Genomic DNA, 26,934 nt, shown 5'->3' on the forward strand with positions numbered 1-26,934 from the left:
TCATCATCTTAGTCATCTTTTTTTATCTTCCGTAGCAGTAGAAATAATTTAACTGTCCATGCTAATAAGATTTAAAAGTGAATGCAGCGAGAAAAGAACGATTTAAAATTCTTTTACTTCTGATGTCAATATTTTTCAAACTACATGTTGACGACTCTAATAATATTTTATAATTAGCAACTCGATGATTTTTAAATACAATTTAATATATCACGTAATTAATTATTAATCGTTGCATTATTTGTTTTTTGTAGATTTTAAATTAAAAATTGTAGATATTAAAATTAAAAATCGTTACCTACTAGTAACTTCAAAATTTTGATTTTCTTATGAATGATTTATTATGTAAAATTTTATGTTTTCGTATGTTATCGAATAAATTATTGACGTATATATATTTTCATATTTATTTACTTTCCTTCGAATGTATACAGAATAATATACTGATATTTGAAAAAACTATGTTTATAAAAGTCACTATAAATATAATAATATAAACTATATTTGCATTAATTTCTAATGCTCCAAAGGAATCAAGTTTTCCATACGGGACGGTGCTCTATAATTTCATGTCGAAAATATAATATCCTACGAATGCTCTCCTACTTGCACTCAGTAAAAAATATTTCCAGTTTAAAGGAATTCCGCTCAGAAAATTAATTCTGGAGCCAATGTTATAAGCATGAAAAACGTTTAACGTCGATCATACTTCGAAATATTCACAAATATTAGCAATGTAACAAGTTTAATATCATATATGTTTAACTGCAACAACTTTGTGGCTTAGGATCAAGCCCAGAACGTTTAGTTACAGATATACGTGTAAATTCTTCTGCCACTGTTGGATGAATTCCAACGGTATCTTTTAGTTTTGGAAATGTTAAATTACACCTAGAAAAATAAGAAAATAATGAAATAAAAGATAATGATAAAATAACACATTGTTAGTATAGTAAAAAAACTAAATAAATACATACTTTATAGCAGCAGCAAAACCTTGAATCACTTCACCGGCATTAGGACCAATGAAATGCATACCAAGCACTCTCTGATCGCCATTTCTAAATGCAACTACCTTTAAGTAGCAATTAGAAACATCTTTTTGTGGTATAAAGAATTCCGTTGGTTTGTAATATGCATGATAAATTTCTATTTTGTCTTCTCCGTGAATAGCAATCGCTGCTTCTTCGCTAAGACCAACACAACCATATTCTAAAGGACTGAATATTGTTGTTGCAACATTCACGTAATCCATTTGTTCCATTGAGTTTCCGAATAACCTTCTCGCTAATAATCGACCCGCATGTATGGCAACAGGGGTTAATTCTGGCTTTTTCTGTAATACGCAATAAAAACTGTAAATATTTACCTATCTTCACCTTTTAATATTACTTTTCTTACATCGATAACAATAAATCTTAATAAGTTGGAAAAGGAAATTTTTTTTCAAAAGTGAAAAATAAAAATAACACTCACATGAAGCACATCACCAACAGCATATACATTTGGAATATTCGTTCGTTCATCTATTGCGTCTATTTTTGCAGTTTCGGGTACAAGTTTAAGACCGATGTTTTCTGGTTTTAATTCTTCTGTAAGAGGTTTGCGACCTATAGCGAAGAGAACAGTATCGAAAATATCTTGATGTGTTTGTCTATCCTAAAACAAAGAAAATTTATCGCTATATAAATATAACTTGAACATTAATTATATATATATTTTCTTTTTAATTAACAAAATAGAACATACTTTATCTACCCAATGTACAAGAAGCCGACCATCGCTTTGCTTTTCAATTTTTGATGGTTTAGCTTCATAAATAAAGTGTACACCACGTTTCTCCATTTCCTCAGCAACAGTATTTGCCATTTGCTGATCAAACCCACGTAAAACAATTGAACGTACCATTACAGTTGCATCGTAACCCATACTATTCAAGAATCCAGCACACTCCAAACCAATATCTATTCATCCATTAAGGAAAATGAAGCATTATATAACGTTATTTGAAATCTCACTGACAAAGATACGAAAAAATTTTGAAGCGTCGTCACAAATGTTTTATAAAAAAAAAGAGGATACATCCAGCACCAACAACAAGAGTTTTCCCTGGAGCTTCCCCTAAACTAAAGATATCATCGCTGCTTATACCATATTCTAAAGCACCAGGAATATTAGGATATCTTGGCCTACCACCTACAGCAATCAAAATATTCTTTGCTGTAAACAATTTTTCTTCTCCATTTTTCATTTTCCCGCATACTGTATGTTGGTCTTTAAAATAACCAAGTGCATTGAAATATTCGACTTTTCTGTAATAATAAAAGAGCCAAGTAAATTAATAAATACAAATTTTATGCTTGAAAAGTAAAAATAGAATAGTATTAACTTTGTTCTAAGCTCTACTCGTGTGACCCAGTTCACAGATTTTATATGATTTTGTACTGCTGTTGTTAATGCTTGCCAATCAATCTTAATAGTTTTTGGATCTGGTATTTGCCAACCATAAGCTGCTGATTCCTAGAAATATGAAATTTTAATGTTCAAAGTTCTCTCGAATAATAAAACATAATTAATCTACTAATGAAACATACGTGTATCGCTTCTCCTAATAAAGCAGCTTGATGCATCAACTTTTTTGGTATACAACCAACATTTACACAAGTACCACCCAAACCCCAAGTAGTACCTCTTGGAGATGGTGTGACAAAATCAAGAACTGCAACTTTTGCACCTAGATTCACTGCTTCTTTGGCAGCTGCCAAACCTCCTGATCCACCACCAATAACAAGCAGATCATACATGAACTTTTGATCAGCTGCAAACATAATAAATAAAATTCTCTATAAAATTAACTGTGCTCGTTGAATTTTCAACATTGATCATTGTAGAATGTATATTTTGAAATATTTCATCAATTTTTCATGTTAAAATATTCTAGCTATGTAAAAGCTGAATGATCATGAGTATGAGGTTATACGATATTTCTGTTATTATTAACAATAAGTTAAAACTACATTTTAATAAGACAGTATCTAGAAATATAAAACTACCGCTTAAATTACATGTAAATTAACGGAGTTGAGAAACAAATCATTGAATCGTGTTAATTAATTCGATTATTTTTAACCTAGCCGGTATAAAAGCTCAATGGTATACGAATATATAGATTTTACATATTATCAACAAAATTAAGGCATATTTGCAATTACAAATCATAGAAACCTAAGACTCACAGCACATGCAAGCCATCGCAGTTCTTCCATAAGGGAAAGTATTACATCTAGGCCATGAGAACTCGAGCAATTTAGCGTGAGCGGAGCGGAATGTGACAAGCCTAGCGAGCAGCGTTAACGTCGCCATGATTATTGCCAGCCGATCACGGCCACGTGACGTCACCCTGATGACACTCGTGTTTCGCGATATACGATAATACACTCTTTTACGGAGTACAGCGTACACCGCGTCAGAAAATTATTACGATATAGAAAAATATCTCGGAATAAAATCGCGACATAGAATGAAGTCTATCTTAATCACAGGCTGCAACCGTGGGCTTGGCCTAGGTTTAGTGAAACACCTGGTAAAAACGTTGCAACCACCAGAGAATATCTTTGCAACTTGCCGAAACGTGAATAAAGCAAGGGTAAGATTGGTCATAAAGTGAATGAGAAAAGATATTATGCAATAATCGGATTCAAGCTATAAATTCGACTTACCAATTGGTGCCATCGTTACACTTTACAGACTTAAAATTCACGTTATAAAGGAATGTAATAAGTAATGGTTCTCCTGTTTAAGGAACGTTAACTCTCGTATATCGCGTTTGATCAAAAGATTTCTTACGTCTAAAAGACAAGAGCGAACTGACGCCTACTTGGTTCGATTACCGCCATCTGTTATATAGTTACTCCAAGCACATGAGTTTTTAAGTCTGATTTATAGTGATTCACACAATGCGCGTTGGTCAATTGCGCAAGGAACTGTTTCATGCAAGTCACTGTAAATTTCGTTATAAAACGAACCTTAGAACCCGATCTTTTGGAAAAAAAATTTTAATCTAAATTCTAGAAGATCCAAATAATCATCAACGCACGTAAAAATATTTATAAATGCATAAGATTTTAGTATCTTACGACACAAAATACTTTTATAAATCCTTCATACGAGAAATTCTTCCTACATCAAAGATAATAATGACATGACATGATCGCTCGAATAAGTAGAATTGCATTAAGTTACATTAATTATTAGGATTAAAGATCATTTTCTTGAATAAATAGCGATTATCTAGCGATATTCGAGAACATTTCTATTATGTAATTTTTTCATTTTAAGTATATTCCCAAGTTATATTGTCTTTCAGGAATTGACTCTATTGGCTGAGAAATCGGAGAACGTTCATATTATTGAAATAGGTATGTAATATACAATATCATAATATGTAACCATACCGTAGCATTTTGTAATTTCAAACAAATTTTCCTCGTTACTGTTTATCACAAAGCATAATCTAATGTGTTATCTATTGATGATTAATGATAATTTATAAAAAAATTTTAAATAAATCAAATGTTTTATGCAACAAAAGAACGATTCAGTTCAATAAACTAAAGTTAAACATTAATTATCTTACATACACGTATACATGTATACGTGTATTTACTTTTTTGCTTTTAAAAATGAAATTTATGTTAATCAGTAACTGCAACCATGGACTTAGCTTAGGTTTAAATAAATATAATATTTAAAGATAATATAATATTATTAGTATAATAATTAAAGATAATATAAAGATAATATATAGAAAATATATAAAGATAATAAAATTTAACCGTTAAATGATGCCAATTTTAATCTAAAGTTTAATGCTAATATTTCCATTTACAATTTCTATCGATATTTATTCAATTACAAGTTCCATGTCTAATTTTTATCATATAGAAAATGTATTTCTAAACTTGAGATGTTAAAAGGTAAAAGCGTTTATTTGATATTATTAATTTTAACGCAATATTTTAAGTATATTATACAAAAATAGATTTATATTATATTATATAACATATTATATTATATCAAACAGATTTATATTTTATCGTTTTCTCCTCCAATTGTTATATCTAATTGGTAACTTGATAATAAGAACGAAAAGATTATTCGGTCAAGTGCAATCAGTAATTTGGCAACATAGCACACATATTTCGTATAATGATGTTTCATTTCCAAAATATAAGACTGACAATATATTAAAAATATAAATAATATTTTAGAGAGTCAAATACTGGAGAACTCCTCATCTTTATCAATCTAATCTACCAGGGACGTAAGATTAATTCATATTTCGGAAACAATAAGCCACTTTCTAAGCTAGGATTGATACAACAAATTTCGCTTAAATGTAAATAAAATATTGGATATAATAATCAACAGAATAAAATATAAAAAATAATAAAAAATATTACCGCGTAATTTGTTTTTTTCCGAAGAAGCTACAAATTAAAATAAAATATATTTAGCGTTATCGGTTTTGTTATGAAGATATGTGTGAATGTTATCGGTAGGCTTACATGAGCAATCTAGCTTAGATTTTTCAACAGATCCAATTGTGAAATTTCGAATTTATTGAAACTGTTTCGTATACCTATGTAAAAAGATAACATTCATTATATAATAGGATGTATAAATACACATATGTATGTTACAGATTAATCGGACTTTTTCCCTCTCTAGTTTACATTGTCTTTGCTTAAAAAGAGCTACAACTAATTTTGACTTTAGGGGAAAAACATTTTTAATATTATCGTAAAATACTAAAACGAAAAATATGTGCTTATAATCAAATAACTTTATATATATTTTTCAGGCGTGCAAATATTTTTAATTATTAATATATTTTACGCAGAATATTGCAATTGTTAAAAAATCTCGATAACAAATCATGAAAAGAGTTTTCGACTTACCCTTGAAGTTATTTTGATCTATCACCAGCTCTTTCACTTTTATATAGTATTCAGTTTCTTGATCACTTAAATCCGAGTCCATGGTTTGCGGTTTCTTGTGACAACTAAGACACCACGACTTCTTTTTCTTCGAGTTACGAGATTTCATGTTACAATGTTTAAAATGAGAAATAATTCACGTTGGGAATTTAACAAATAAATATGTATAAACAATGTTTACAGAACAAGGATTTAGTTGCTTCTATTTCCTGTCGTTGAAAACGGTGGAATTTCATTAAAGTAGTACTGGTCGATACGTACTTATGATATCTGATAATAAGAGTTATATATAAAATTTTTTTCGCCTTGGCAGCCAGAATACGAAATATTTGTTGAATTCATATAATAAAAAAATTATCTACATGTATAAAAAAGAAATATCGATTTCGAAACAATTTTTACGAATGATCTCATTTCTTAGATATGGAAAGAGAAAAAATAAAATTTTGCATTATAAAGTCGGTAGGTGCATAAAATGAATTCATAAAAATTAAAAAAAAATTAGAAAAACCATACCATTTTAATTAACGAAACAAATTATAGACGAGGAAATACAGATTTTTTAAATAACGAAACAATATGAAATCCTTTATGAAATAATGTGCCATTGTATATACCATTTTATAAAATTATATTTATATTTTGTAATCAAAAGATGTAATCGTAAGATGATATCTTAATGATAAGAAATATTGATGTTAGTGTAATAGTACTTTACGTTACAAATTTTCAAGTTGACGATTTCATGAATGCGATGAAATGTCATGAATATAAGAAACTAATAAAAAAAAATGATGTAAAGAAATTATGTGACTTACCAATATCTATTACATTTGCCGTATATAAATTGGATTAAAGAAATCTGTAAACCATCAATTTAATAATTTTAAGCTAAATATAAATAGTTAACACAAATAGTACGAAAGTAGAGAATGTACGCAGCTGTAGTCTGGAAAATACATACAAATCTATTGACCAGAGCCAAAGAGTAGTTACTATAGTATAAAAATGAAATATTCACTACAAACGCGTTGTAGTAAAAGAGATATACATGTATGTACATAGTACAAGGTAATTTATGAAATCATTAGATTTAATATATGTATGGGATGCCTCAGATTAAATTTTGTAGTTTTTAACGTACATTTCTATTTTCTTCTTTTTGTTTCAAGATTTAGCCAATACAAAAGATTACGATAAAATAATAAAAGTCGTGGCCGAAAAGGTAGGCAATGCAGGATTAAATGTTCTATTTAATAATGCCGGAATCAGTTCAAAATTTACAAGGCTTGGTCTTGTAAAAGAGGAACAGCTTACAGAAACATTTTTTGTAAATACTGTAGCACCAATTTTGTTAACAAAGGTTAGTTGAAGATTTTTTAATACATACTTTTTTAAAAAGTATTGCATTATTAAAAATATTTTGTCCTTTTTTTTTGTATGTACAATATAATTTTAAGAACATACAATATATATATATATATATTGGATTCATGCTGTTTTAATTTCTATGAATAATGTTAATGAATGAATTGTAAAAATAATACATTTCTATTTATTACATACATTTTTGCTCTAATAATATATTTCTAGGCAATTTTACCATTATTGAAAATAGCATCCAATAACTTTGCAGACAAATCAAAAATGAATGTTAACAGAGCTGCGGTTATTAACATGTCTTCAATTCTTGGAAGTATTGCTGACAATAATGAAGGTGGATATTACCCTTATAGATGTAGCAAGGTAATATTTTCTTTGCTTGAATCAATCAATACATAATTCATAACTTAACAAAACATTAAATTTGAATATTATTTATTTGTGTATAAAAGTATTGCAGTAGATTTCTTTGAGAAAATCATATTTTCTATATATACTGTTTACATTAGCGATCCTCTATTCTCTTATTTGTTCCTACTTCATAGCTTCGTACAGTTACATATTGCAACAAAATTATTTCATACTATCTCAGTATTTTATTGTAAGCACTAATTTTGTATTAGACTGAATAGTGCAATAAAGAATTTACCTATCCTATGTAATAGATACAGTTTATAATATTTATCTTATTTTTAGGCAGCTCTCAATGCAGCTACAAAGTCAATGAGCATTGATTTAAAAAAGGATGGAATCCTTGTTACTTGTATACATCCTGGCTGGGTGCGTACAGATATGGGAGGAACCAATGCACCCATGGATGTTGATACTAGTGTTACTAATATCTTGAATATATTAAATTTATTAAATGAAGAACATACAGGTTGTTTTATTCAACATGATGGAAAAATTTTATCTTGGTAAATAAAAGTGTTATATAGGACTTACAGTTTCCTTAATCATTTACATTTGATACAATTTTTCAATGGTCGTTTTTATTGCTTTACTTATTCAATCTTACATTTGAGATAAAAAATAATCATACAGATGCCATTCCTTTTTTATTAAAATATTATATAAATTATTATAATATGTTTAAATATACCACATATTTAAAATCTTAAAACATATATCTTACGTAATAAAATGTTGATTATATTTATTATAACAGTTAGCATTAATTGAAAGTATACTCAACTTATAATTTAAATTACTGTAAAGATTTTCAGATTTGTACACATTAAAAGCAAAAATTTAGTATAATAGCCAAATATATTTCTGTACATAATCCATAATATACATACATTATTAAAATTACAGATATGAATCCATATACAGAATTAGTTATAAAAAAATTATAATAATTAGCTATATAGTAGGATGTTTTTGATTTAATTCTTTTTAATGCATACAAGTTTCTAAACATTTGTATTTGAACAAATGAAAATGATTAAGTAATAATTTTATCAAAGCATTTTTATGCTTTCCTGAAAACTTATGTAAATATAAATTCAAACATTCACAATTGTATTATTTTATTTGTAAGTGTCAAAGCGTATTTTGTACATTTCATGGTGCTATAACATAACCTCAAGGAATGTAAATTCTAGAATATAACACTGCAAAGAAATGATACTTGAAATATGTACAATGATACTCAGTTATCGAGCAATTATTGAATATATGATTATACTTAGACACATAAATATTTTGAAGATAATTGTAACATTATACATTTGTATTTTGGAGATATTATTTTACAGCAAAAACAAATATATCATTATCTATTTTACATTTCCAAGATTATAACATATCAATGTTTGACAATCAGTTATTTGAGATGTTACATTGAAGTAAAGGAAAATCTTATATGTATCTCATTAATTAAATAATACTGTGATAATATGAATATTGTCTAAAATGTACAATCCGTTTTGAAAAATAATTTTATACTACACTTTTAAATTTCCTTCAAAACAGATCTTAAAAGGAGCTGTACATTTAATGCACATGCTTGAATAAAACATCATTAACATTAGTTTCTAAACTAAACCATGTTATTTTATAACAAATTCGTGTATAAAAAAATAAATTCATTACTTACTCATAACTTAAATTGATCGATATGATTATCCCCTTCTTTGAAGCATAAAAATTTTCGCTAAATATAGAATAAAATGAAAGATGAAATTTCATTTAGTTTGTTAATTTACAATTATGATTTAAGATAACTTTATAGCGTGCAAATTCGTATAAGATAGAAATTATTTCCTAAATATTTAATATCCCAAATAACAGTCACAGGATGAACTTTAATCAGTCTTTAACCTTTTAGATGTTGGTTCACTATTTTGTGAATTAGAATCTTCAGAAAATCCCAGATGCGCAGAAAAGTCAGTTAATCCTTGGGAATCACTAACTGTTGAAAAACCTAATATATTGTAAAACTTTTGTAAATTTTAACATTCAAGAAATAACAGATATGTCATAAAGTATTGAAATTTAACTTACATGTATTTGAATCTTCTGTAAGACCAAAATTAGAGTTCGACGAATCTAATCCACTTTTTCTTGGCAAACCATTTTCCTTGTCTGCAACTGTCTTTGTCTTCTTCTTCTACGCAATAGAATATTGATTTTTATTTCTTACTTTTATACATGCTTCGTAACTTCTGTTTACCTGATCAAGTGTTGATATAGGTACCCATTTATAAATCTTCATAGTAGTTTCTCCTATTGTAACCCATTTCTTTTCCCTATAAAAGTGTCGGCATGAAAAGCACTGATGATTTCCTGGATCAATATTAAAGTAACAGACAGAGAAGCTACCTTCTTTACTGTTATTAAAAAAGCAGACATACAACACTATTACTCAATCAACACGCATAAAACATCTCAGAACTACAAAAGTCTGTTTACAGCTGACATGTGTAATGCAAAATCTCTATTAAACCTTGCAAAGAAGAAAAATTTTTATCCATTTTTGATATCCATATAGTTTTACTACATTCTTTCTTTTATTTTCTTTTGTAAAACTTTTCAACATTTCCTCGTGCATCTATAATATGTTAAGAGATTTACCAATGGCGAACTTTGTCAACGACTTGCATTACACGCTTAATATCATCCTTGGCACGACTACGAGTCTCTGCACGTACAGACCGCGACATCATGTTACGCGATTATATGTCACTTTCAACTAACACGATATAAAGCACTAGGACATTCGTCGATAAAGAGGTTAGAGAACTGACAGCAATTACAATTACAAATTTCCACAGCAAGATATCAAACACTTTCAATTTGAACGAACGAGAATCACAAATATTACAATCATAACAAGACGATAGGTCGGCGAGAATAAGTAGGGGTAGGGACGAGAAATATGGCGGAAAGCAGTGATACTCATCGATAAGCTACAATTCTTATATTTTGAAAAAATTGAGACCATTAATTTATATGTTAAATATACATATATATGTAAATATATAAAATTTTGTATTAAATTTTCGAATAGTGGTAGTATAGAAAGATCGCTAGAGGTTAAAGCATATTCTAGCAGGTTTAGTTAACATGAGCATCACTGACACAAATAGACGAATAAATGCAACTATAATACATTCTCTATTCTATACTATTATTAAAATATAAACACATTTTTGTTACAAACACATATTTAATAGGATAATACTGATGTTGGAAAATACATAAAAATTAATATAACAGATAAATATTGCAACTTCAAATGTGCAGAATAATATTCTAGGATGTCCCTACATGTTAATTCCATGGACATAAGAATATAGGGACCGAGCAATAATTGTGTGAAGTCGTTTCTGAGGAACAGGAAAGTGGTATTTGGAGACGCATTGATGATTGGTTGTGATTGCGTAAGGGCAATCTTATTTTCATTGAGTAAGAGGAAGCCAGTGTAACTGACTGACTAGTTTATTTTCTCCTTCTAACATACATCATTGAATCAGTGACCAATGATCAATGCGGTTCCAAGTACAACATGACTGTTTTTCCCACTCCCCAGGAGTGAATTCACACCCTGTGCCAACGCATGAAGGTTATGCTGGGTCCCTATATATTCAATGTCCATGGTTAATTTTCTACCTTTTTTAATAAGATTTCAATTTCACGTGAACAATAGGATTGTTAAAATGAGATTTTATTAATTAAGGAAAAGATAGAAATGAAACTTACTACTGTTTACTATATACGTATAAGCTTATTTGTATTCTTATTTTAAAGGAAATTCACATAGCAAACTTATTTTCTGTCAGTAACATTGAAATATAACCTAAAATATAATAGAAAATTAGAAATTATTTTAAACATGAATTACAGTAGTATTTCTAATTTTATAATTATTTTATTCGTTATATTATAGAAATATCATTAATTATATCATCGACTTTGTGCAAAATTACACATTAATTTTGGAGACATTAATATGTATTGTATTTTATCATTATATAAATAAGATATCTACTAAAATCAATTTTATATATGCAAAAAGAATATCAATGATTAGTAATTGTGTAAAATTCATTCTGTAAATATAAACTGTTACAGTTATTTGTTCTATTAAAGAAGAAAATAGTTAGTGCCTGACCACAAAGCCAAGAGAAAAATGCCAGAACCTAACAGTACAATGAAAAATACTACACCTGAAGAAGAAATTGCATATGAATGGCTGGTATAATTATAGATTCTGTATAGTTGTATAATATCCTTTTATATTATAGCTATGTTAAGAAATTAGTCAATTGTATTTAAACATTTGAGATATAAGAAAATATTAATATATCATTCTTTCCTTTATAACTAATAATTTAATATTTTAGATCAAACCATGTGAAATATATAAAGAGGAATTTAGGGATTGTACAAGCATAAGAGCACGGTTTCATCAATATTTTATATTTGGAGAAACTCTAGACTGTAAACAGTGGCAAATTGATTATAAGAATTGCAATCTATGGTCTGAATATAAAGATAAAGAAGCATGTGTACGTTAAGAATTAAATAATTAAAAGTTGTTTTATAAAATGTTACTTATAATGAGTTATATAATGTTTTAAGAAATATTGTATTATTTACAGAAGCAATTAATAAACAGTGAAAAGAAGCGCAGACTAGAGAGATTAGAAGGTCATTATAAGAATGATATTTGGCAAAAGAGAGATAAACCTCCAGAAAATTGGAATGCTCCATTACCTAGCTGGCTAGAAAAAGAAAATAGTAAATCATATTTACGAATTGTAAGTGACAAATTAAAAGAAAATCAATACGAGAAAGAAGAAAAAAAATTTTGTACCATAATGTAAGAATAATTTAATGTATTTAATATCATAGATATTTTTAAGTAGTACGTGATACTTCAAAATAAAAATTCAGAAATTAAATTTTGGACGTGGGTTTTATTATATGGAAAAATTCATCATTTATGTAGAATGAGTTACGTACAGCAGACCATCTAAATACCCTTGTTAGCGTAGAAAATAGTAAAAAATATCAAAGAGGAAAGGACTGACATGCTACCACAATAATTCGATAACAATAGCACTTATCTGTAGTTTATTGATAATCATGTTCGCGTGCGTTTAGAAAGCATCTTTCGCTAATAGCACACACGTTATTGGCATGAATGAAATCTGATCATGGAATTTAAATTTTACGCGTTAATGTTTTTGTCAATCGAACTCATTATTTACTTCTAAGTTCAAGGTCCCAAAAGGTTACAATCAAGGGACAAAGTAAATAAGCAAATAAATACAAGATATACTTGAATTATCGACTTGTTTATATTAACTATCAAATTCTTGATAGTGTATATAACTATCTATATATTAACTAACTATATATTAACTATCATGTTCTTAATCAAATTCCTAGCAATATTTTAAGACAAAAACGGTATTCATTTACTAATACATAACTAAATACTTAGTTTTAATAAAAATAATTTAGATTGAATTTATTATAATAAGCTTCCTTTTTACTATTTAATTGAAAATTGATTTTCGAATAGATTCATATCTTTTTAATATTTTTGTAATGAAAGATTTATTTTATTTCATTGTATTGTACTGTACAATACTGTACAATAGTATATGAAAGTATACTTGAAAAAATTATTATTTATTAACTTTATCATTATAAATTTTTTACAAAACAGAATTTCAAATATAACGAAACTAAACTAAATTTGCTAAACTAAAAAAAAAACATTAAAGTAAAATTCTATTTGTAATATAAATTTTGAGTACATTATTATTATACACGATATGTATATAAATGATAAAATAGCAATTACTTTAATGTTTCTCATGTAAATTTCATATAAAGGCTTTAACGCTTTTCATATAAATTACAGTAAAAATATACAAAAAAAGTTGAAAAATATATCAGAATAGGAAATGTACGTACACAATAGTACGTACAAATCGGAAGAAAGATAATAGTTAAACATAATAAAGAAGTATTGTAGTAGCATACGCCGGCGAAACAGCAAATGCAGAGGCCCGTGACGGGCATGCGCAGTAGGTGACTCGGGGAATTCCGTTACGCACTTTTTCTTCCGTTACGAGAGTCAATCCGCAAGTGGCCAGTGGCAAAAGGAAAGGCAAAAAGCAACGCTAAACTGAAAGAAGCGGGAGAGATAGTGTTTAAACGTCGCGGCAAATTCTCCCCACTTCTCTAAGGAACACAATAGAGAAACGCGTCGTTCGATCGGGCCCGTAGTGTTATGTGCGTACGCGATGTTGAATGAGTGACGTAACCTAAATACAAATATCGCCTATCAACGAATAGGTTCAGAACAGAGGAACGCTTCGTTTAGTAAAACGACAAAAACGTTCAAATATACGCACACACTTTTGCTTTCTTTCTATTTCTCTGCTTTCCATTCTTATATTTTCATGTGGGTTAATTCGACTTTAGTCACTAAGAGATAGCTATTGAGGTATCGCGTTCACATTTCAGTAAACGCAGTCAACGTATTGTGGTTTTTGTGCTCTAACAGAAGCGTGCACCGGATAACTTGGATTTCTGATCAAGAGAAAAAAGAATGGCGGAAGATTGTCCTGACGGTGATTATCTCGGAGCGTATAGCCGTTTTTTCTCCGAATTTGTCGCCAGAGTGAATCCATACGATCAGCTGCCTGTCTCAGTAAGTTCGTATAACGTCATCGAGGCTGAGATCGTCGGTGAAATCATCAACGTGACTCTACAGTACCTCAACCAGACGTAAGTGAATGTACTTTTTAAATGAATAATATTGCAGCATGGCAGTGCGTGGGCGGACAAAAGACGTGTTTATTCGTTGATAGCTCCTATGGCGGCCGGCATCGAATGTAAACATAAACGACATACACGGTGTCCCAGTATCATCCGTTGCATCAGCCCCGAGAAGAGGGTTGATTCCACATGCCTGAAAAGATGTCGGAAATGTCGAATCAAATTTTTTCGTTTGAAGATTCATTTTCGAAAAAATCGAATTTGAAAATATATTAAGTACACGCGTGTTCAAACTCTATCTTTCCGAAAGACGAAAATGAAACGCCATACGAATATTTTCGATTTATTTTTTTAAGCTACATTTTCGATTGCGTCGTAATGGCTGGGACACTTTGTGTAATTACTCGCATAACTATTTAAACTAATTACCATAGAAGATTTGTATGGACATATTATGGGTGTTATAAAGAATTTTTTGAGACTTTATTAGCATCGTAATGAGGCACGACTATCATAATTATGTATATTACTAAACTTTGAAACAAATTCGAAAATATAGATACATCGAAATTATACAAAGCATTTACCGGAAAAATACATTTGTAAGTTACTGATATTACACGAAACGCATATAGTATATTAAACAAAAGATTTTTATAAGAAAAGATTTATATAAAAGAAATTACGCGTCACATTTTCATGTCATTCATATAATATGTTTAATCCTTTAAATGCATATACTACAAATAAAATTCCTTTACGCGTCACATTTTAATTATTTATTATAAGATAATTTTTATTTATCCGTGTTTTTATATATTGTGTAGCACGTGACACGCAATAAAGGTAGGCAGGGCGCATGCTGAAACGACGGAACATATACGATTGATCCGGCGAATTTTGCTTTCTCGTAACTGTACGCATTTTCCGTGCGGCTTCCGTTTTTGTATGATAGGTTTTTTACCATCTGAAGTGTGCTTGCTTTCAGATTGTGTTATCAACAAGTTACTGTTAGGTGCAATATGCGTATAAAGCGCATAAAGCGATTGAAAACTTAATTGTTAATAGCTAATGGAATTTATATGGAATCCAAGTATACAAATATTTTGTAGTTCAAACAGTAACTAAGCTTTACGAAAGGCGCTTAAAATAGCGCTTTCCTACTTGGCCACTCTTTTCATGGGTCATTATCTGAAAATAGAAAATACGATATTAATATCTACTTTCATATCAATACCTTTCAAGGCTATCGTTTCTTTTATTTAATTATGTTTTATATAATTACAAGGCAAGGACGTGACAAACGATAACCGAATAACTGATATAAATATAAAAATCTCAATAGTCGATATAAAAAATAAATAGTCAATTGGCCATTAAAAATTTCAACAAACAAACTTATACTGCTATGCTCTGCTGCCAGTGAAATATGTATGCATATATACATCTATATATACATCTATATATCGATGAGATCTTCCTCACATAGTAATTGATATCAGATGAGGTATGCATATCATATTTCTCGCAATATGTATAATATAAATACGGATAAATAAATATTTAAATTAAAGTTTTGAATGCTATTGTAGGATCGATAAAAGCTTGTGTATATGTGAACGGACATGTAAATGGAACGTACCAACACTACACCATCCTTTGTAATTTCGTACTTCCGCACTACTTTGTTGTTATCTGGACCGACTGAAACTGTCACTAAATTATCTCCTTCCATTGTAGTTACATTCTAGATAAAAACAGACAGAAATACGAACGGTGAAAAATGAAAAGGTCCACCCCTCTCTTTCTTTTTACATAGGATATTGCCAAAAATCGTGATACAAGGTTGCAACCGACATGCAAAAATAAATCGGAAAAAAGAATTACACTTTTTTATTTAAGGCTTCGTTTTCGAAAAAAAAAGAGTTTAAAAATCTGTAAGTTACCCGTGTATTAATTGCAAATTTTGACCTATGAAACTTTTGTTTCTCGTAAACATATCTTCCAATTACGGAAATAAGAGATAACAGAAAGCAAATCGCGACACTGTCCACGTTTAAAATGCATCGCACTAACGACAAAACTGTCGCTTTAGTATTTATACAGGGTGTTCAACGAAATGGGGTGCACGATTTTTTCCGGGCATTCCTGATGTGTAATGATAATGTAACAAACAAATATTTCGAACAAAAGTCGATCTGTTTTGAATCGGTCACAAATTTCAATACTTAAAATTGCCAAAAAATGCTTCTTTCTATAAGAAATCAAGGTCACACTGACCTTTTTAGTTCATCGATCGAAATACTACAACTTTCTGATGACCATGAGTTCAGAAATCCTGAATTCATTGATTCATAGGAGCATTGTTGTTAACGTGTGAAATTTAATAGGGCGTTAGATCACGCGCTTAAGATAACGTTTGTACTGTCAACAAATTGCAATAGTAAAAATTACTGGTAGGCTCTTTCACCACATTTATCTCCATTAGATTCTTTTTATGGGGATATTTACATTATCCGTTGTTTACGACAAACCAGTAAACTCTGCGGAAGAACTTTGTGATAAAATAATACATGCGTGCAGAGAAATAGATCCACGAAGTCTATTTGCTTCTACGCATCAAAGTTTGTTGAAAGGAACGGGACTTTGTGTCGCGGCAAGTGGTATGCAATAATTTGAGCACTTATTATAAGTAGAAAAACACGTACGACAGATAGGAAGTCCAATGTGCAAATATTTGTTAAAAAGTTAAAGTGACTCTTATCTTTTATTGACTTGTAACTGATTCAAAACAGAGCAACTTTTGTTTGAAATATTGTTTGTTACATTATCGGAAATATTTGAAAAATCGTGCTCGCCATTTCGTTAAACACCCTATGTGGTGTTATTAGAGAAAGGAGAAATTGAACTTTTGATTGATGCGAGCAAGATCAAAAAATAAAGTGCTATCCTGCAGTCACGTCGTAAAATCCGTCCACGTTCATATAAAATACATATAAATAAACGCCCTTTTCGTAAGCGATAAATTGTCGTTAGTGCGCGGGGGTTCTAATCAAAATACGATCAAAAATAGAAGTTTTATACCTCGAAATTTGCAATTAATAGGTACTTACGCGGACCTGACAGATTTTTTAATTCACGTTTTTTCGAAAGCGAAGCCTTAAGCGAAAAAGACTTATTTTTTTTTCGACTTATTTTTCCACGTAGCATCTCCATCCGGCCTATTGTGTCACAATTTTGGGGACGCCCTGTATATAAAACAAATCACAATTTAATTCTTTGAAAATCGGTAGTACTATTTATGTTATTCGAAGTTAAGGATACGAAGTCCTCTCTCAAATAATTTTTTCTATTCGTTTAATTATATATCGAAGAAAGATATGCAATGGCTAATTTGTTTTTTACGTAATTCAAAGTATGTTTCAAACTTGAAACTAAAAATATTAAATTATCTCGATCGAGTTAGGGCGAGCACGGTATTTCAAAAAAAAATATTACGAAAGGAGTGGTTGTACTTTCAGTATAACTCCTGCCGGCATATGTTCTTCGTACTCTTCGCCAAGAGTAAAGGTCACTTCTGCCGTACGAATCATCGTAATGGTGCGAATAGTCCATTTATCGCAGTTGTTCGATATTTCTAGTCGCGGACTGGACATGCACATCATTTTCCGTGGAATGTATGGTACACCTATAGGTGCATACAATTAAAAATAACTTAATTTCGATATTATACTAATAACGCTAATCAATGTACACGATTTCGTCTTTTCAATAATCTAATATGTAGTTTCTATTATGAAGTTCGATACAGCTCGATACAGTAGGTTTTCAATAAATAATCCACTAAGATTGAACGTTTTAATCCTTTATTTGATAAATGAAATATCCAATAGGTAGGAAAAAACGTGTAACATAACATGCATTATAGGTAAAGTAAATAATTATAAAGTAATTGTAAATTATAATAATTAATAATTGTAAAAATATATAGGTATATAATACATCGTGTAACGAGTGTTTGTGTACAAGCACGTGTATATATGTCCACATACTAATCAAAATTTCAATCTATACTTTTAATCGATAGCGCATTAGTAAATTAGTATATTACGAGTATACGTATAACAAATCGATCGATTCGTATTTTTGTACGCGTTTTCGAAATTTTCAAGAACAAGCTAATAGGCGGAATTTTATACATCGTATTTGTTTTTGCTTCCATCGTAAGCTAGGCGACATTCGGTTTTAGTCGCTTGTAACATACCCACAGCTTTGAAATACTCGTCGAGGTTTTCATTGCTTTCATGTTGATAAGCGCCAACGATCGATACCATTTCTCTCCCCTGTCGGTAATGCTCCGGAGACGATGCGTTTGCTGGTGGTTCGGGATGCTTTCTCACAGGCTGCAGCGAGCCCTCGTCTTCCAACGTACCGCTACGAACTAGTTCGAAAGATTCCGATTTTAATAGATTTGAAACAGCTATCTCCTCGTTTTCACCGGTCTCTTTGATCTTCACGAAATGTTCATCTAGAGCGTAAACTCCTTGTTCTTGAGGTAAATGCTGCTCGAGAGCTACTTCTCCTCTCCATAGATTTCTCATATCTAAATGATACGCCGCATAATATGGCGGTTATCGGAAATGCGTATAATCATTTTTTCAAACTCTATCTATTCTATCGTTCTTTTTATAAATTAGTAAATTGTTTAATTGTCAGTAACTATTCAGAAAGGAATAAATGAATCTTTTCCGTTGAACGAATTATGACTATCTTCAGATTGGATGAAACGTACGATGAAAACGATGCATTTGATGTTTGCTACTGCATACGTATATTTACTAGACAAAGTATGAAACTGTATGGAAGTATGAAAGTACGAAAGTATGAAAATGATATTTCAGTAATTAGTTATTTGTTTACATGCGACGATAATAATAGTATGCGACGAGAATAGTATTAGTAATTATAAAAGCAAGAATAGATATCCCAATAGGTGTCCCAGATTTTAATGGACGAACGTTGTCGGTATGTCTATGCGTCTAAATAAGAAAAAAATGTTACATAAACGTAGGTCGTTTAAAGCTTTATTAATAGGTTACGACGAAAATATGAAATACGAAGGGAACAATAGCAAGGTTACTACGGTATATGCGTCAGTAATATTTATGTTCACTTTGTTTATGCAAAAGTAATTAATTCTCCATCCCAAAATGTTCATCGTTCTGACGATACAAGATTGACAACAGCCGAAAATAGAATTTATTACTCTGCGAATGTCATTCCTAATTTGTTTCATCTCAGTAAATTCATATCTTTCTCATAACTTTTTAATAAAGCTTTAAGCGATCTATGTTTATATAACATTTTTCCCCTATTTAGATCCGTAGAATATACCGATAGCATCTGGCCGTCAGAACCTAGGACACCCTGTATATTTAAAAAATTTAATGTTTTTTATGTCCCATTTCATTTCGAGTATGAGATGATCGCAGAAATGTACAATGAAGGACTGTCATTCAGAAAAGCAGTTCTCTCAGTCATTGCTTAATGTGAAGCTACTATTTTTTCAAAATTTGATAATTCAATTAGAATAAAAAAAATGTTTTCTTTTTTTAAATTTAAAACAAGATTGTAAAATTATTAAGATTATCTACAACTATCTTTAATACTTGAAAGTCATAAAACAATTTTCAACAACGCAAAAACATAAAATACATCGTATGATGTAAATAAAATGTAAACTTTTGTTTATTAAATCAAAAACGCTGTAAGACTATAGCAGAAATTCTACATACATACATATATTACATATAACCTCCAGTATGACAAAAGTTGTTTCTAAATGAAAATTTTAGGTACACGATACTTTAAGCATATTACTAATACGCCTATATGGCATTCAATCACATTGAAAGCTTTTGCGATTAAATCTACGATTAAAGTCACTATAAAAATGTAAAAAATTAATAGAACAAATAATATGTTGCGGATACATATATCGTTCGTACATTCGTTTAAAATTACTTTTAAAACAAATTATAAATATTTTTTATTCTTACGATTTAAAGAATTTCGGAATGAAAAACCCATGGTTATCACTGTAGCGTATTTTCACTATAGAAGATAGACTTTTGAATTTTGTTAATCGAAAGTTTCGCATATCTATTGCTGTCAGTTTGCTAAGTACTGCTTCAATTATTTTTATGCTTTCTATGTTCAGATTTGTACTTGTATTGCGTAATTTGTTCTTTAAATAGATAATTATTTTTCAAAGTATGAAACAATTGATCTTGTTAGATACTTAAAAATTATTTACATGTGTAAATAGAGAATTTTGTAACATTCTAGACAATGTCCAGCAAGTTTACAAGCACACTTGGTTCATCAAGTAATAGGAAAAGTCAAAGCCATGTGCAACAAGCAACCGGAGGATTGTGGATTTAAATCTAAAGAACAAGGTATGTCTCTTTAGAAGAACTTTAAAATATTGTTGTTTTTTATAATAAAAATAGTCTGCGATAATTCCTTTTTATCTTGCAGCATATACTTCGTTAAAATTAATGCAAGCCATTACCAGTAAAGTTAATGAAATATGTACTCGCTACCTGGACAATAGTAGATTAGCATTATTGCCACCACCTCCTTGTACACCACTGCCACAGATAACAGCAGGTGGAAGCAAAAATTGTAGAAGAAAAATGGAAGATCGCTACGTGGTTTTACATGACTTACACAGTATATTTGGTATCGAGGTAAATACAAAGATTAAATTTTTCTTAGCAAATATATACACGTAGTAAGCCTTTTATTGGAAAAGCATATTCCAAATTTTAGGATGACTCTATAGCAAATTACTATGCAGTATTTGATGGACACGCGGGACAAGATGCAGCTGTGTATTGTGCTTCTCATCTGCATCAATATTTAGCAGAAAGCGTATATTATCCTACAGATCCAGAGCGTGCCTTACGTGATGCTTTTCTTACTACCGACAGACGGTTTATAGAGAAATCACGGACACAAGTAAGAAAGAAATATTTTTGTGGAATAATATATCAAATATACAGGCAATATATCATTTTTATTACTTTTATCGTTTCAGAAAGTATGTGGTGGAACTACCGCAGTGTGCACTTTAATATTAAATAAAAGATTATATGTTGCCTGGGTAGGAGATTCGACAGCTATGCTGGTAAAACGTGACAGTGTCGTTCAATTAGTGAGTCCTCACCGGCTTCATCGCGAAGTAAGTATATATGTTTTCACTATGTTTAACATCTTGTTCGCAGAACATGATCGTATAATATTATGTGTTCATATTCTTGACTATGTATTCTTACTCGTGTTGTATATATGCCTGGAGAGGGCACCCCAGGATCTACATTAATGAAATGCCTATCGTGACAGTGCTTAAATCGAAGCCCTAATATTGGGTCTATAACAGGTTGAAAATTTGACGTTTTGTTTAAACATGTTTTCCCTGTTCTCCAATAATAATATGCAAGGTCAGATGCGCAAGGCCATATTTTTTTTCTTCCTTGGAAATACGGAAGCCAATTTTCTTTTTCAAGCCTTTCGCTAAAATCGATGTAACCAGAAATTTCAAACTGAAGTTTTGTTAAATTTCTAACGAATATGATAGTGGATATGATTTTCAATCTGTTCAGGCGTTCTCTGAGTGCTAATTCTTGCATTATATTATCCCTTGGTATCACATGTTCCGATGTTAACTCGTACGGTCTATAAATTGGAAAAAGTAAATTTTTCACAGCTTCCAAACGACGATAAAATGTTTCTTCGTCGAGTGTTTCGCTCGTACAACGATAACCAAGTTCAGCTAATCTACGCGCGACATTGAGATTTCCCAAATATCCAAGGTCAACAAATGTTACTAGGGAATCCAAATAGTCTTCATAAGTTTCAAATTGTATTAGTCTTTTGTCACTATCTATTTGTGTTCCTACCGCTGTCATTTTTAATGTTATTTAATCTATAATTTTAACGATAAAATGTTAATATTTATTTCTTAATTAAATGATCTTTGCGACAATAAATTTTAAGCTAGAATTTACTTTCTTTGTTTAGAAACAATCGACATCTGATAAATATAATGTGTTTTAAAAAAATTTGTAACAAATGTGCAAACGATATTGATTGTTCTTATTAGGATGAAGTTCAAAGAATACGGAAAGCAGGAGGAGTAGTGATGCAAAGCATGGGAACTATGAGAGTCAACGGAATATTAGGTGTTTCACGAGCAATAGGTAAGTTAATTTTATTACGGAATGCTTACAAAATAAAAATACAGTTTCAGTGCATGATTTATGTATTTTATTTAACAGATTAGATAAAAGAAAGTTGAGAATTGGAAAAATTTTATCATAAAATATAATTCATATGTTTCGTATATTTTATACTTTTACATATATTGAAAAGTAAAAAGCATCGTTACTTAATATTTATAGGTTAACTTTTTGCATCTACTTGTCAATAATATCCGGATATTATAAAGCATTTTACATGATAATTCTTTTTAAAAAAATGTTAATGCAAAACAAAGAAATTACGCATTTATGTATGGTCGGGTATACATCGTTGATCGTAATTGGTGTTTATGTTTGAAATTAATATTATTCTTAGTACTCACGTTCGTCGATACGTAAATGTGTATGAAGTAGAACACGTTAATATTAACTTTGCACGATTAATTTTATTTTCAATCAAACTTCTTCCGTTATTTCCGTAGTCGTGGTAATCAATTCCACTGCTATGAAAACTATATACACGTCGCTAGATGGCGATACAAGTATTCTCTCATAATCGGTCAATTGCTCGAAATGCGCGTTTTAAATAATGCGTCTGGAACTCGACGGATACTCTTACTTTTGGTAAATTTCATGTTATTCAATGTTAAGAAGGTCGTCATTTACTCGATGCTGGGAAGTTTATTTTCCGAAAGATGGACTTTTCCTTTAAATACGAAACAAAATAAAAAGGTAACGTTAATTGTAGAAAACTTTAGTCTAAACTAAATATCGGGTATTTTAGGATAATTAGGAGATTATTCGAGAATTCTTTATGCTTTTAATCATTTTAAAAACGTACATAGCTTGTTTCAGTTGCATAGGATATCCTATATACATATAATATAATTATTCGTATACGTGTATTTATGTAAGTACGTACATATTTAAGTTTTATAGAAAGAAAAGAAATTTCAAGTGAAAAAGATAATTTATATAAAAGTTATTTAATCGAATAACTATGATAAGTTAAAAGTGAAGATAACCGTAAGGACGTCGTAGATGTTGGTTTGCCTTTAATTATTTTATTACGGATAGTTATTTTAGATTTTATGTTTTTGTGGCTTTTGAAATTCGATACTACTATCATCTTGACGTGGAAATTTCGAAATAGTTTTGTTACATATTGTTTATTTCTACCAAGTGTGACGAATAGTTTCATTTCAAAATATTAATCATATTTAAAGGATCTATTTTTCTCTTTTTATTTCGAACTTCGTATAACGTATATCTATTCTTCATGTATTAAGTACTATTATACATAAACATTACTTATCAGTTTATATAACTTACATTAAATATCCACGGTCTAGTTATAGGCATTCGCTCATCGCAAGGATCGATTATGATCGAAAGTTTCGTTAATTGGAGTCAAATGATTTTTATATATTAATTTTATCGAATAAAAATCGCGTGTTTTGTAAGGGAGCCAAGTAGGGAGAATCAACGTGTACCAACAGCTGGCCAACTATGGCTTAGGTATTGCGAAGAAAAGGAAAGAAAATATTCTGGACGCGTGTTGGGTATCCTGTTGGTTCCGTTCGACCGCTGACACAATAATACGTGCAATCATGCTTCGAGCAATGGACTCTTTACTGGGTGGCTTCTACATCGCCTGCCGGGAATAATTAACAGCCCATTAAACCATTTATGCTTCTCGAGGAGACGCGTGTCTCGAACGTTTGTCGTTAGAAGAATTTCGTTTCGACGTCGTAAAATTTTGATAATTGATTCTTATCATAAAATTATATCTTATAATCGTTACGATGCTTTTTAACGATTGTAAATATTCATAGGATATTTTTCGTACCCGGTTACCTAATATCGATGAAACGTTTAAACGAATCTACGATAGAAATTCGTAGAACCTTTGATCCTGTAAAGTTTGGTTAACAAGGTTTTATTTTAGACGAAATATTTTATTTATTATTAGACGAAAAAAATGTGTAATTATAACGAAAATATGAGACGTAGATGAAAATTTGTTACGCGATTAGAACTCGTATGTTTATGTTTGAGAGCATATTGTCGCTCGAATTGGAAAACGTAAACGAACCCCGTTTTTGACAGAAAATGACATTAAAAAATCCTCTCGTATACATAGTCGCAGAGAAACTTTGATACTTCGAAATAGTCGATTTTTATAGTTATTTGAATTCTATTCGAATCGGTGTAGCTGGTAAGATTTCGTCATTGACGAAACGACGAAAAGAAATAAAATACGACCATCTCAATTCTATTCCAGCGCGTTGAGTGAGAAAAATTCTATACGATAGAACGGTAATTACGATTATACTTAAACACGATCTTTCGTTGTTTACTGTTTTACAAGTATACGTATTTCAAGTTGCTATTAGATATATAGTTGAAAAATGCAAGAAGCCTAATCGAGAAGTTTCGAAGACGTTGTTAAAATGAAACGAGATAGCATTCGCATAATTAACGACACCCGGCTATCTATGGATCGGATTCTTCATAGAAACTTTTCAATTGCGATCGAGCAAAGTAAAAGGATAAAGTGGGAGAAAGAGAGAGAATTTTATGCCCCGTAACGTGTAGTTTTATGGAATTCAAGAGAACCGTTACAGTTATCCGTATACATGTAAACGATGCTTTTTACATCTAAAAAACATGCGACGCTGAGGCGTGGGGAATATCAGTATTCAACTAGCATGTATATATGTAATTAACTTTAATTATCTATTTAATGAATGGCGTGGCTAATTTAAATAATGGCACCACCATAATACAGACGCTTCCGGTTATTATAAATTTACTCAGGTTCACCCATCAGTTTACTACATCTATGAATGAAATTCTTTACGTTTAACAATTAAATAGATAGGAAGATTTTAGATAGCACCAAAATAGATTCGTATACATTTCGTTTGACAAATTCCGCAGAAATACACACAGTTAAGAAAATGTATACACCGATAATTAAAAATGTCGTCGAATAAGTTTTTACGATAATTCGATATTTCTTTTCGCGTGGTTCCAGGTGACGTTCAATACAAGCCGTTTGTAACTGGCGAACCAGAAATAAAGACTGTACCTTTAGACGGAACCGAGGATTTTCTGATTCTCGCCTCCGATGGATTAACAGATTACTTGGAATCGGCGGAGATATTGACTATTCTCTACCATGAAATACAACGAAATCCGAGTGAGTACATAGTTACATGCTTGCTTGTTGCATAATATAGATTCGATAGAGTGTAAATAGAATTATCGTTAATTAGTTTGCGAACTGTGTATTTTCATTTAACGAGATATAGTCGATTCGAATAGGAATCAATGTGCGTGCGTACCTTGTAAATGTCGATCTATTTGTTTTATGCGTATTTTTAAGAAAAATCGCTCATAAAAATAATTACGTTCCTGAATAATACATTCGCGTTTTTAATATTTCTAGCTTTTTAATCGATTTACTGGAATTTATTCATATTATGTTCGTTATGTTAAATATAATTAAATACGTATAACGATCACTTTTATAAAGATCTTACGAACATCTAGATCTGAAATTTATCGATAGTTAATCTTTATTTTGCGCTTTTTGATTTCAGTGTTTGCGAACAAATTTTTTTAATTCGGTAGTTACGAGATTATTTTTTATTTTTATTATTTTATTAATCTTAGTCCGTGCCTTTCGGCTTTGGACGACTGCCAGATTACATCTCAGTTACGAGATTAATTTATAAAAGGTATTCGTACGTAGTAATTGTTTACCGTCCTTTTCGATGCGAGTGATACCGACATTACTGACGCTCGAATGATTAGTCAAGAAAAAATGACAAAAGAAGCGAATCGATCTTTTTTGGTAAAAATTCGCGAATAAATAATTTCGTCGGTTTTTAATTACTCAGCGTTTAGAAAGTTAATTAGCTTCGGTCGAGTAAACGACGATTTGTATTGCGAACAGTTAATTCCATTTATTTCTGGGAGGGACAAAGTGGTAGCCTTCGTTCTCTCGAGTTTTTAAATATCGCATGATTCATACG

At 30.3% G+C, this 26,934-nt stretch overlaps 6 protein-coding genes across 13 annotated transcripts in view; 3 read left to right on the top strand and 3 right to left on the bottom strand.

The window, feature by feature from the left end:
• Nucleotides 1–397: 397 nt before the first annotated feature.
• On the bottom strand, nucleotides 398–6,146 carry LOC100749779 (thioredoxin reductase 1, mitochondrial). 3 transcript variants are annotated; one of them, XM_024371837.2, is made up of 8 exons: nucleotides 5,961–6,146; nucleotides 2,595–2,818; nucleotides 2,390–2,520; nucleotides 2,083–2,312; nucleotides 1,750–1,964; nucleotides 1,477–1,659; nucleotides 978–1,336; nucleotides 398–891 (listed from the first exon to the last, which is right to left on the bottom strand). In XM_024371837.2, the coding sequence occupies exons 1-8, from the start codon at nucleotides 6,106–6,108 to the stop codon at nucleotides 762–764; spliced, it is 1,620 nt and encodes a 539-aa protein (XP_024227605.1). In that variant the 5' UTR covers nucleotides 6,109–6,146; the 3' UTR covers nucleotides 398–761. The 3 variants fall into 3 exon arrangements, with proteins under 3 accessions (XP_024227605.1, XP_012247756.1, XP_012247750.1); XM_012392333.2 differs by lacking the exon at nucleotides 5,961–6,146 and adding an exon at nucleotides 3,720–3,932; XM_012392327.2 differs by lacking the exon at nucleotides 5,961–6,146 and adding an exon at nucleotides 3,237–3,654.
• On the top strand, nucleotides 3,409–8,322 carry LOC100749897 (C-factor). The gene is made up of 5 exons (XM_003485334.4): nucleotides 3,409–3,646; nucleotides 4,367–4,418; nucleotides 7,172–7,362; nucleotides 7,593–7,745; nucleotides 8,079–8,322. Exons 1-5 carry the CDS (start codon nucleotides 3,521–3,523, stop codon nucleotides 8,301–8,303), a joined length of 747 nt encoding a protein of 248 aa, XP_003485382.1. The 5' UTR covers nucleotides 3,409–3,520; the 3' UTR covers nucleotides 8,304–8,322.
• A 575-nt stretch (nucleotides 8,323–8,897) lies between these two features.
• Nucleotides 8,898–11,184, bottom strand: LOC100750020 (B-cell CLL/lymphoma 7 protein family member B). 2 transcript variants are annotated; one of them, XM_012392382.2, is made up of 4 exons: nucleotides 11,117–11,184; nucleotides 10,060–10,135; nucleotides 9,891–9,996; nucleotides 8,898–9,810 (listed from the first exon to the last, which is right to left on the bottom strand). In XM_012392382.2, the coding sequence occupies exons 1-4, from the start codon at nucleotides 11,173–11,175 to the stop codon at nucleotides 9,692–9,694; spliced, it is 360 nt and encodes a 119-aa protein (XP_012247805.1). In that variant the 5' UTR covers nucleotides 11,176–11,184; the 3' UTR covers nucleotides 8,898–9,691. The 2 variants fall into 2 exon arrangements, with proteins under 2 accessions (XP_012247805.1, XP_003485383.1); XM_003485335.4 differs by lacking the exon at nucleotides 11,117–11,184 and adding an exon at nucleotides 10,461–11,032.
• A 97-nt stretch (nucleotides 11,185–11,281) lies between these two features.
• Nucleotides 11,282–12,790, top strand: LOC100743884 (UPF0545 protein C22orf39 homolog). Of its 2 annotated transcripts, none has more exons than XM_033324338.1 (4): nucleotides 11,282–11,663; nucleotides 11,961–12,084; nucleotides 12,233–12,397; nucleotides 12,491–12,790. In XM_033324338.1, the coding sequence occupies exons 2-4, from the start codon at nucleotides 12,019–12,021 to the stop codon at nucleotides 12,713–12,715; spliced, it is 456 nt and encodes a 151-aa protein (XP_033180229.1). In that variant the 5' UTR covers nucleotides 11,282–11,663; nucleotides 11,961–12,018; the 3' UTR covers nucleotides 12,716–12,790. The 2 variants fall into 2 exon arrangements, with proteins under 2 accessions (XP_033180229.1, XP_033180232.1); XM_033324341.1 differs by having other exon boundaries at nucleotides 11,282–11,485.
• A 1,632-nt stretch (nucleotides 12,791–14,422) lies between these two features.
• LOC100750135 (kinesin-related protein 4) overlaps nucleotides 14,423–26,934 on the top strand; it is a 63,694-nt gene continuing 51,182 nt past the window's right edge. For both annotated transcript variants that reach the window (XM_033324306.1, XM_024371826.2), the window contains exons 1-7: nucleotides 14,423–14,636; nucleotides 20,976–21,085; nucleotides 21,168–21,379; nucleotides 21,462–21,650; nucleotides 21,730–21,873; nucleotides 22,795–22,891; nucleotides 25,932–26,096. In XM_033324306.1, coding sequence (XP_033180197.1) covers nucleotides 14,458–14,636; nucleotides 20,976–21,085; nucleotides 21,168–21,379; nucleotides 21,462–21,650; nucleotides 21,730–21,873; nucleotides 22,795–22,891; nucleotides 25,932–26,096 — 1,096 coding nt within the window. In that variant the 5' untranslated portion in view covers nucleotides 14,423–14,457. The remainder of the gene's footprint in view (nucleotides 14,637–20,975; nucleotides 21,086–21,167; nucleotides 21,380–21,461; nucleotides 21,651–21,729; nucleotides 21,874–22,794; nucleotides 22,892–25,931; nucleotides 26,097–26,934) is intronic.
• On the bottom strand, nucleotides 15,392–23,423 carry LOC100740034 (sodium/calcium exchanger regulatory protein 1). Of its 3 annotated transcripts, XM_033324329.1 has the most exons (6): nucleotides 23,275–23,412; nucleotides 22,330–22,367; nucleotides 18,892–19,230; nucleotides 18,143–18,315; nucleotides 16,270–16,374; nucleotides 15,392–15,818 (listed from the first exon to the last, which is right to left on the bottom strand). In XM_033324329.1, the coding sequence occupies exons 3-6, from the start codon at nucleotides 19,226–19,228 to the stop codon at nucleotides 15,759–15,761; spliced, it is 675 nt and encodes a 224-aa protein (XP_033180220.1). In that variant the 5' UTR covers nucleotides 19,229–19,230; nucleotides 22,330–22,367; nucleotides 23,275–23,412; the 3' UTR covers nucleotides 15,392–15,758. The 3 variants fall into 3 exon arrangements, with proteins under 3 accessions (XP_033180220.1, XP_033180218.1, XP_024227615.1); XM_033324327.1 differs by lacking the exon at nucleotides 22,330–22,367 and having other exon boundaries at nucleotides 23,275–23,423; XM_024371847.2 differs by lacking the exon at nucleotides 23,275–23,412 and having other exon boundaries at nucleotides 22,330–22,756.

This window comes from Bombus impatiens, unplaced genomic scaffold (assembly GCF_000188095.3).
Source record: "Bombus impatiens unplaced genomic scaffold, BIMP_2.2 scf_0051, whole genome shotgun sequence".
Lineage (NCBI taxonomy): Eukaryota > Metazoa > Arthropoda > Insecta > Hymenoptera > Apidae > Bombus > Bombus impatiens.